The sequence below is a fragment of the Theropithecus gelada genome, chromosome 19 (assembly GCF_003255815.1).
Source record: "Theropithecus gelada isolate Dixy chromosome 19, Tgel_1.0, whole genome shotgun sequence".
Taxonomy (NCBI): Eukaryota; Metazoa; Chordata; class Mammalia; order Primates; family Cercopithecidae; genus Theropithecus; species Theropithecus gelada.
In genome coordinates, this window is record NC_037687.1 from 25,540,348 (window position 1) to 25,550,877 (window position 10,530).

At 52.6% G+C, this 10,530-nt stretch overlaps 1 protein-coding gene across 4 annotated transcripts; it reads right to left on the reverse strand.

Moving 5' to 3' along the window:
• Positions 1-1,564: 1,564 nt before the first annotated feature.
• Positions 1,565-10,530, reverse strand: KDELR1 (KDEL endoplasmic reticulum protein retention receptor 1). 4 transcript variants are annotated; one of them, XM_025366174.1, is made up of 6 exons: positions 10,228-10,530; positions 9,402-9,502; positions 8,960-9,118; positions 6,518-6,653; positions 3,515-3,767; positions 1,565-2,323 (listed from the first exon to the last, which is right to left on the reverse strand). In XM_025366174.1, exons 1-6 carry the CDS (start codon positions 10,316-10,318, stop codon positions 2,047-2,049), a joined length of 1,017 nt encoding a protein of 338 aa, XP_025221959.1. In that variant the 5' UTR covers positions 10,319-10,530; the 3' UTR covers positions 1,565-2,046. The 4 variants fall into 4 exon arrangements, with proteins under 4 accessions (XP_025221959.1, XP_025221961.1, XP_025221960.1 ...); XM_025366176.1 differs by lacking the exon at positions 6,518-6,653; XM_025366177.1 differs by lacking the exon at positions 6,518-6,653 and having other exon boundaries at positions 2,261-2,323; positions 3,504-3,767.

Here is a 10,530-nt window from a genome sequence, read left to right on the forward strand (position 1 = left end):
ACACACCAAAAAAAAAAAAAAAAAAAAAAAAAAAAAAAAAAAAAAAAAAAAACAGGTGGCTTGGGTTGAGCAGGCAGCAATACAACCCCTTCCCCAGTCAACCCCAGCGAGTGAGCAGCCCTGCTCCTGTTTTCCATATTCGGCTTCCAGGCACAAATCTAAACAGAAGGTCCCTTGACTTAAGAGAAAGAAACAACAACAACAAAAAACACTGAAAAACCACATAGCGTTGGTTAAACACACAAGCCCTGGCATCACAAAGCCCAGGTGCAAAGCCCACCTTTGCCACTCACCCCCTGAACCTGTTTCCTCATGCACAAACTGCCCCCTCTGTAGGGACGCCGTGAGGGTCGCGGGAGCTCATCCACGCAACACACAGTGCCTGGTCCATTTCAAGAGCTCAGGAAACGCCAGCTCCCGGCCTCCCCAGGCTTCCAGAGCCAGGCTCCAGGGAAGCCGCAGGCAGTTATACAGTTTAGGAAGGTCTTAGAGGACATCTAGGAAGTTTGACCTAGTCAAGGGTCAAAAATCCAAAAGTTAACAACAGCCAGGCAGGTAACATAAGTGAAGAAAGTAGGCCAGGTGTGAGGCCAATCTGGAGAGAGACAAGGAAAATACTTCACTTTCCTCTTAACTTCGCAAACAAACAAAAATAACCACATGGCGTCAGCCCAATAATAAATGTAACAAGCCTGCAGCCAAGTCCTGGGGACTGGGGTGAAAAGAGCTGCGTCCCATCCATTCAGATCCAGCCATCTGTTGCCATCCAGAAATGAGGACCCAGCATTGTTAGACTGATGGTTGTTTTTTTTTTTTTTCAAGAGAAGCCAGAAATCTAGATTCTAGACTTTAATGTGAAAATCTGGTTTTTAAAGGCTAGTGACCCATTCTTGTTTTTTTTAAGAAAACAATGCCTCAACAGAAAATGTCAAGTTAGGGTGGGACGGGGGCTGCCCACGTGTGGTCCCTGACATACATGCTCTTTTTTTTTTTTTTTTTTGAGATGGAGTCTCACTCTGTCGCCCAGGCTGGAGTACAGTGGCGCAATCTCAGCTCACTGAAACCTTCGCCTCCTGGGTTCAAGCAGTTCTCCTGCCTCAGCCTCCTGAGTAGCTGGGACTACAGGTGTGCACCACCACGCCCAGCTAATTTTTTTCGTATTTTTAGTAGAGACAGGGTTTCGCCATGTTGGCCAGGCCGGTGATCCTGACCTCAGGTGATCCACCTGCCTCGGCCTCCCAAAGTGCTGGGATTACAGGCATGAGCCACCGCGCCCGGCCAATGCTCCTGAAGGTCCTCTGCAACCCTGAGGGTTTGGAGAACCATCAGACAAGTTCTGTGCCAAGGTAAGAAGACTCTTCAAGATTCTCTCCAAAACTTCTTCCCAGCAGCACCGCAAGGAACTGCACAGCTGAGAGTCTTGGGAGACCCAGTTTCTCCTCTTCCTGCTCCTCCCAGGCCTCGTCGCCTGCAGATGGTCAACAAGGCAAAAGCAGAAGCAGAAAGAAGGGCAGGGGCGAGACCCCACACACGCCAGAGACAGAGCGGCAAGGAGCAGCGAAAGAAAGGTTTCATTTTCTTCTGTTTATTTCAAGAGAACAAAGAATCAACCATCAGTTCTGTACAAAAACATGGTGTGAGAGCCATGGGACCCTCGGCCCAGCCCCCTTCCTGCACTTGAGCCCCGGGCCCCCCTAATTTGCCAAAAAACCATGAGAAGACCAAAAAACTCAAACTCTGGGGGAAAAAATTACTATGAAAAAAAATCAGGGGAGACCTTCCTGGGCCTCCCTTTCTCCCTATCCCCAACCTAGAAATTTAGGGGGGGTTGCGGTTCATGGCCATAGCAGGAGGTGGGGCAGATGGGTGTCGGTAGATTTAGTGTTTGGCAACCAGTGGGGCTGGGGGTGGGATCTGGGAGGGAGCCGAGGGGCCTGGGGAAGGGAAAAGATCTTGGACCCTGCCCTGGCCTACAGGACACTCAAAAACACTTTATAAAAATTGGGGCCACAGAGTAGAAGAAAAACGAGTCATCAGAATCAAAAACTAAAGAGTGGAAAGATTTTTTTTTTCTTCTCTAAAAGGCAAAAAACTACAAACAGCCCAAGTCCTGAGCTCCCCAAGACCTGGATCCTCCACTGTCCCCCTGAAACCCGGCAGGAGGCGGGATGGGGAGCGCGAGAGGTGGGTTCTTAAAAAAGTCACCCCTGGATGGGAAAGTTCTTCATCTTCTGCTGCCTTCCTCTGCCTCCCGCCACTGCCGAGGAGAGAGATGGAGAGGACCGGGGCTATGCCGGCAAACTCAACTTCTTCCCCTTTAGGACTGTGAGGAGAGAAAACAGGGAGGACGTTACCGCTGGGGCCCCTGCAGGGAGGGGACAGTCTCCCACAGCCAGAGCAGGGCAGGCACGCTAGATGGGCAGGTCCACAGGGAGGGAGGTCCCCAGGACTCACAAATACATTCCTGGTTTCTTTCTTTCCTACCCCTTCTCGCTACTGGCAATTCTCTTTCTTTTTTTGAGACAGCATCCCACTCTATAGCCCAGGCTGGAATGCAGTGGTATAGTCACAGCTCCCTGCAGCCTTGACCTCCTCAAGCAATTCGCCCACCTCAGCCTCCCAAGGAGCTGGGACCACAGGCATGCACCACCATGCCCAGCTAATTTTTTAATTTTTTATTTGTTGTAGTGACAGGGTCTTGCTACGTTGCTCTGGAACTCCTAGGCTTAAGCACTCTCCCAAAGTGTTGGGATTACAGGCATGAGCCACTGTGCCTGGCCAATTCTCTTTCTATGTATTTTTTTTAAGGGTTTTTTTTTGTTTTGTTTTTCTGAGACACGGTCTCACTCTGTCACCCAGGCAATCACAGCTCACTGCAGGCTTGAACTTCCCAGACTCAGGGGATCCTCCCACCTCAGCCTCCTGAGTAGCTGGAACCACAGGTGCACGCCACAACACCCAGCTAATTTTTCCATTTTTTTGTAGAGACAGGGACTCGCCACGTTGCCCAGGCTAGTCTCAAACTCCTGGGCTCAAGCCGTCCACCCGCCATGGCCTCTCAAAGTGCTGGGTTTATAGGCGTGAACCACCACACCCAATCGATTATCTCTCTTTACTTGTTCATTCACCATCTCCTCCACCAGAATAAAAGGGAAATAGAGGTCTTTGTCTGTCTTTTCTCCTCCTACTGTATCCCCAGAGCCTGGCACCTGGCTGGGGACACAGAAAGTACTCAATACGTTCGTTGAATGAATAAATGAACGAATCTCAGTGGGCTGAGTCCCTGCCTGGCCTGCACTCCAAGTGACATGGGGGCTAAGGACAGAGGCTAACGGTCTGAATTCCTAGGAGGATGGTGGGCCTGCAACCCCAGAAACCACGTGAAGAAACGCTCTCTCCTTTGCATAATACAGGGGTAAGGAGACAGACCCCAGGCCCCAGGCCCCAGGCCCCAGGGAGGGCAGGAGCCGCAGAAATAGGAGGTTCCCGTCCAGCCGCCCCACATCCCGGCTACCTTTGGTGATATAGAGGTAGAAGAAATCGCAGTAGAGGACTGTCTGGACCAGGCCTGCCACGATGGCGATGAGGTCGAAGAAGCCCTCGAAATGGTAGCGCCAGATCCAGTTGAAGAGATAGAGCGTGCGGTAAACGCCCAGCGCAAACAAGTAGTGGCTGGTGATGGTCTCCGCCTCGCCAGTCTTGCTCACCATGAACAGCTGCGGCAAGATGGCCACCGACTCCAGGTAGATGGAGAAGGTCCAGAGGATCTGCAGAGAGACCAAGGACAGGATGAGGTGGGAGGGGACAGGGCGGGAGAGAAGGCAGAGGACGACATGGCAGTTACAGGTGCTGCGAAGGTGGAGAGAGAAGGAAGGTAGTCCAGGCGCTGCCACGTGCCACACACAGTTCTGCCTGAGTTACTGGTATCTCTGATTTAATCATCACCATGGCCCGGCGAGGAGATCCTATGATTAGCACACTTATTCTACAGATGAGGAAACTGACACCAGAGAAGGTAAGATACTCGCCCAAGACCATGTAGCCAGCAAACAGCAGAGCAATGATTCGAACCAAGGATCTGCGGTCCGTCCTCATGAACACTTTGCAGTCGAGCCTCTCTGAAAGGCAGGCTGGGCTGGAATCTTGCCTTGGAAATTTCCCTTCCTTTTTCTTCTTTTTGAGATGGAGTCTCACTCTGTCACCCAGGCTAGAGTGCAGTGGAGCGATCTCAGCTCACTGCAACCTCTGCCTCCTGGGTTCAAGCGATTCTCCTGCCTCAGCCTCCTGAGTAGCTGGGATTACAGGCGCCTGCCACCACACCCAGCTAATTTTTGTATTTTCAGTAGAGACAGGGTTTCACCACGTTGGCCAGGCTGGTCTCGAACTCCTGACCTCAGGTGGTCTGCCCGCCTCGGCCTCCCAAAGTGCTGGGATTACAGGCGTGAGCCACCGCGCCCGGCCCACATGCCATTTCTTGCGGCATGTTGCACATGCTGTTCCCGCAGCAGGAAAAGCTCTTCCCCACACTGTCACACATCTGCCTACTCCATATTCGCCCAGCCTCAGCTCATCAGTCACCTCCTGAGAGGGACCCTCCCTGGCCATCCTTCCCCCAGGACTGTCACACCATCTTATCTCCTTCCTGGCCACCCGCACCAGCAATTGAGCTCTATGAAGGCTAGGATCCTACTTCTTGTTCACCCCGCGGCCATAGCACCTAGTACAGTTCTTGAATGAGTGAGGAAATGGGAGCAAGCATCTACAAAGGGGTCCCCATGTGCTCAGCACAGGCCACCATTTAGGGAGCAGTGACAACCATCATTCGTGAGCAGGACAGGACATCATGGGACAGGGGAGAAGACATCTGCCAGCCCCCTTTCAGTTCCCAGCTCCCTGAAAGTGCCACCTGGGGTGATGTGTGATCTGCAGACACACTGAAACCTCCCCTCAGAGTGCAAAGCCAGGTGGCAGGTGTGGCTCCTCGGCTGTCTTGGTTTGTGGGAGGAAGGTGGGGGCACCAGGACCTGTTCATAACAACTCCAGCTTTTCTAGCATTTACGACATCCAAGGCACCGCTCCTTAGGGTGTTCACTGGCCTGAGCCTTAACCCCATGAGGTAGGTACTGTTGTCATTCCCATTGTACAGATGAGGAAACTGAGGCCCAAGGGATAAGAAACATGTCCGGATTCCCACTGAGGCAGGTAGAGTCCAGGACCTGCTCCCAGCATCCTCCAGAATCCTCCAGGGAGGCTCTCATCAAGCCAGGTTAGTTGATGCTGCTGGGACACGAAACCATGAAATTCATGCCCATTCAACTCTTACCCCTGGGGTTGCCCTTAGGGAATACAGTCATAGCTCAGGCAGAGATAGAAGGTCTGTTGCATTTTTTTTTTTTTTCCTGAGGCGGAGTTTCGCTCTTGTCACCCAGGCCGGAGTGCAGTGGCGCAATCTTGGCTCACTGCAAACCTCTGCTTCGCGGGTTCAAGTGATTCTCCTGCCTTAACCTCCCAAGTGCCTGGAATTACAGGCACTCACCACCACACCCAGCTAATTTTTGTATTTTTTTTAGTAGAGACAGGGTTTCACCACATTGGCCAAGCTGGTCTTGAACTCCTCACCTCAAGTGATCCACCCATCTCAGCCTCCCAAAGTGCTGGGATTATAGGCGTGAGCCACTGCACCCAGCCTTATTGCATTTTTATCTATTCCATGATGTCGAATTTTTTATTTTTTTATTTTATTTTTTATTTTTTGAGACGGTGTCTTGTTCTGTCACCCAGGCTGGAATGCAGTGGTGCGATCTCAGCTCACTGCAACCTCTGCTGGCCAGGTTCAAGTGATTCTCCTGCCTCAGCTTCCCGAGTAGCTGAGATTATAGGTGCGTGCCACCACGCCCGGCTAATTTTTGTATTTTTAGTAGAGATGGGGTTTCAGCATCTTGGCCAGGCTGGTCTTAACTCCTGACCTCGTGATCCATGATCCACCTGTCTCAGCCTCCCAAAGTTCTGGGATTACAGGCATGAGCCGCTGCGCCCAGCCTGTCTGAATTTTTTTTTTTTTTTTTTTGAGACGGAGTCTGGCTCTGTCTCCCAGGCTGGATGGAGTGCAGTGGCGCGATCTCGGCTCACTGCAAGCTCTGCCTCCCGGGTTCACGCCATTCTCCTGCCTCAGCCTCCCGAGTAGCTGGGACCACAGGCGCCCGCCACCTCGCCCAGCTAGTTTTTTGTATTTTTTAGTAGAGACGGGGTTTCACCGTGTTCGCCAGGATGGTCTCGATCTCCTGACCTCGTGATCCGCCCGTCTCGGCCTCCCAAAGTGCTGGGATTACAGGCTTGAGCCACCGCGCCCGGCTGAATTTTTAAAGAATATTTTCCTTAGGCCAGGCATGGCAGTTCACACCTGTAATCCCAGCACTTTGGAAGGCTGAGGCAGGCGGATCACTTGAGGCCAGGAGTTCAAGACCACCCTGGTCAACATGGCAAAACCGTCTCTCCTAAAAATACAAAAAAATTTTACCTGGGCATGGTGGCCGCTGCCTGTAATCCCAGCTACTCGGGATGCTGAGGCATGAGACTCTCTTGAACCCGGGAAGCAAAGGTTGCAATGAGCTAAGATCATGCCACCCCACTCCAGTCTGGGCGACACAGCAAGGCTCAAAAAAAAAAAAGAGGCCTGTGTTCTGGTCTGGCCTCCTCCACCTTTAGCAAGCCGCACTACCTCCCTCAGCCTCAGTCAGTCTCCCCATCCTCAAAATGGGTCTAGTAATCCCTAGTCAACAGGACAGTTATGAGCTAAGTCAAGGGCTTGGATAAGTGATCCAAGCAAGGTGATAACAATATATTTGCAAAGTCCAGGATTCCCGCCACAGTATGATGCAGCCTCCCTCTGGTATCTCTGACCCATGGGCCAAAGTCACCCTCTGTTGGATTTGTCTGGCCTGTACAGTGCTTTTAAAGCTATATTTTGAAGGCCAGGCACAGTGGCTCATGCCTGTAGTCCTAGCACTTTGGGAAGCCGAGATGGAGGATTGCTTAAGACCAGGAGTTTGAGACCAGCCTGGTCAACATGGCGAAACCGCATCTCTACTAAAAACACAAAAATTAGCCAAGCATGGTGGCAAGCGTCTGTAATCCCAGCTACTCAGGAGGCTGAGGCAGGAGAATCACTTGACCCGGGAGGCGGGAGTTGCAGTGAGCCAAGATCACGCCACTGCACTCCAGCCTGGGCGACAGAGCGAGACTCCGTCTCGAAAGAAAGAAAGAAAGAAACAAAGAAAGAAAGAAAGGAAGGAAGAAAGAAAGGAAGGAAGAAAGGAAGAAAAGAAAGAAAGAAAGAAAGAAAGAAAGAAAGAAAGAAAGAAAGAAAGAAAGAAAGAAAGAAAGAAAGAAAGAAAGAAAGAAAGTAAGTTAGTTTGAATCTGTGGCTAAAATTTTAAAATGCGACATCTTGCCTGAAAACTCCTGAATTATGGCTTCTGTTGAAAAGATCAGCACATCTGGCCACCCAGGCCTATCTTCCTATAAGGCAGGAGTGGGCATAGGTAAGAAAAGGTTGCCCTGAATTTATTATTCCTGCCAGGTCCCAGGAGGCAAGAGATCGCAAACTTAGCATTGGTTCTCCCAAAATTCCTCCCAGGAGTTTGTACAGGTTCCAGCAAAAACACCATGGAATAAAAAAATCATAACAGCAAACATTTAAAAGTATGAGAGATGGGACTAAACACTTCAGTCACTGAACACTGACACGGCACTTCCTACCTCACCCCAGACACTGTGCTTTATTCATACCAACCTCTCATTTGAACCCGATGACACAGGAACTGATTATCTCCATTTTACAGATGAGGAAACTGAGGCACAGGGTAGTTATGTGATTTACCCAGAATCCCATAGCTGCTACGTGGTAGAGGCAGGATCCAAATCTTTACACTCTGACTCTAGAGTCTTTATGTGTTTTGACACCAGGCAATGCTGCAAAATCTCAGTAAATTCTCACAATGACCTGATCACAACTTTACAAATGTGGAAACCGAGGTACAGAGAGGTCAAGTCACATGCCCAGGATCATGCTAATAGAAACTAGCAGATTTGGGGCCAGGCGTGGTGGCTCATGCCTGAGGTCAGGAGTTCGAGACCAGCCTGGCCAATATGTTGAAACCCTGTCTCTACTAAAAATACAAAAATTATACTGGCGTGGTGGTGGGCAAATCTGCAATCTCAGCTACTCAGGAGACTGAGGCAGGACAATCACTTGAACCTGGAAGGTGGAGGTTGCAGTGAGCCAGAATCGTGCCACTGCCTCTAGTCTGGGCAACCAAGCGAGGCTGTTTCAGAAAAAAGAAAGAAAGAAAAAAAGAAACTAGCAGATTTGGAATTCAAATTCAAGAAGGCTGGGCCAGGTGTGGTGGCTCACACCTATAATCCCAGCACTTTGGGAGGCCAAGAGAGGCAGATTATTTGAGCCCAGGAGTTTGAGACCAGCCTGGTCAACATGCGAAACCCTGTCTCGACTAAAAATACAAAAATTAGCAGAGCATGGTGATGTGCACCTGTCTTCCCAACTACTCGGGAGGCTGAGGCAGGATAATTGCTTGAACCCGGGAGGCGGGGGTTGCAGTGAGCCGAGATCGTGCCACTGCACTTCAGCCTGGGCAACAGAGTGAGACTCTGCCTCCAAAAAAAAAAAAGGATCCCTAAGCCTCAGTTTCCTCATCTGTAAAATGGGGCTGCTGAGAAAGGTAAGTAGGTGAAATGTTTAGGGTAGTGACTGACACATAGTGAGTCTTGCTGCTGTTGTGTGAATTTCCTCTGACCCCACAGCCCATGCACTGAATTTATGAGTCCTAAAATAAGGCAGTTTGGGCATACCCTGCAGAAGGAAGCCTGTGAGAGGGTCTCCTGTCACCGCTGCTCTGCCACAACCATCCCCCCAAATAAGGAGTCACAGCAAGGCGCCTACCTCCAGAGGGGTGAAGTCATGATTGACCAGGAATGCCAGAATGGCTGTGGGAACGACCAGGAACTCCACTCTGAATGTGTCATGGTTCCCATCGTAAGTGGCTTTGAACTTGCTATAAATCAACCAGACCGTGGTGAAGGAGCAGGCTATGTAGACCACCTGAGGAGGAGGATGATGAAAAGGGGCCTCAACTCATAGGCCAGGGTCTGTGCCCCAGCAGGCTCAGACCCAGGAGTCCAGACCCCTCCCTCAGACCCAGGAGTGCAGGCCCCCAGCCCCTCCTCCCTCAGACCCAGGAGTCCAGACCCCCAACCCCTCCTCCCTCAGACCCANCCCAGGAGTCCAGACCCCCAACCCCTCCTCCCTCAGACCCAGGAGTCTGGGACCCACACCCGGCTCCAGTGCTTCAGTGGGGGCCAGAGGGGTGGGGAGGAGCCTCTACCTTCATACACGTGTTGTAGAGTGAGATGTAGTTGGTGAAGAGGTCCAGATATCGGGCAGTGAACACAACAGCAAACAGGACCTGGCTCTTCCCTGAAATTCCTGTGGTCCAGAGAGAGACAGAGAGAGGGAAAGAGAGAGAGGGAGAGAGAGAGAGAGCGAGCAAGAGAGAGGAGGCTGGGGGTGGGCTGCATGGGCAATAAACTAAGGCACGGCGCCCGGGACCAGCCTGGAGGCAGCTCTGGAGTGCAGCTGTCCCCGGAGGCCTCCCCAGCCGGCCCCGCCTCATCAGGGCCCTTTCCCACGGCCCACAGCCAGGGGGCAGCCCAGGCCCCCGAAGCTACTCCAGCCCGAGGCTCCGTCCCAGACTAGGCCTCATGGCCACCCCTGACCCCCTCGGGGTCCTCCTTCAGTCCGGACCTGAGGTGGGGCCTAGGGAGGACCTCCCCTGACCTCAGCCCCCCGATCTGGTCACCTTCCTCCCGTTCCCTTCCTGGCCGCCACGGTCCACGTCACCAACTCACAGCCACCTCCCCGCCTGCCATGGTTCCCTGTTCCCGGTCCGTGAACCCTCGGGCTGCCCAGACTGGGGCTGGGGGTGGCTGAATTGGGGGCCTAAAGCCATTCACATCAAACTGTATGCACCCCCGCCAGTCTGGGGAAGGGAGCTGATCCCCTGGAGACCCACAACCTAGAAGAGAGATCCCCAGGAAGCAGTGGGGGTGGAACCTGTGCCCCTAGTGCCCCCAAACCCTGCCTGAGTCCTGGGACGCCCCCAACCCCCGCCCTCAATCTCTCTCCTTCGCCAGCCCTGGTGGGCCTCTCACCGGCACACGAGCGGGACTTCCAGATTTTGAGCAGTAGCAAGATGATGGCGAGGAGGTGGGAGAGGTCTCCCAGGAATCGGAAGAGATTCATGGCTGGGGGGCCCTGGCAGGGCTGAGTGGGAGGGAGGCAGGCTGGCGGGGGGCTGCCCCCCGAGGCTGCTGGTCTGAACGGGAGGCTGGGCTGGGGGGAAGGGAGAGGGACCCTAGGTGCGCTCCGCTCCGGGGAGGGGACTCTGGGAGGGGGAGCAAAGGCCGGAGCTGGCGGCGGAGCTGGAGCCGGGAAGAGGGAGGAGAGCGGGAGGG

Coding starts and splice junctions, on each gene's coding strand:
- KDELR1 (XM_025366174.1), bottom strand. CDS start 10,318: ATGAATCTCTTCCGATTCCTGGGAGACCTCTCCCACCTCCTCGCCATC. Junction 9,503..10,227: donor GAAGTCCCGCTCGTGTGCCG/GTGAGAGGCCCA, acceptor TCTGGACCACAG/GAATTTCAGGGAAGAGCCAG. Junction 6,654..8,959: donor ATGACTTCACCCCTCTGGAG/GTAGGCGCCTTG, acceptor TTTTTTTTTGAG/CCTTGCTGTGTCGCCCAGAC.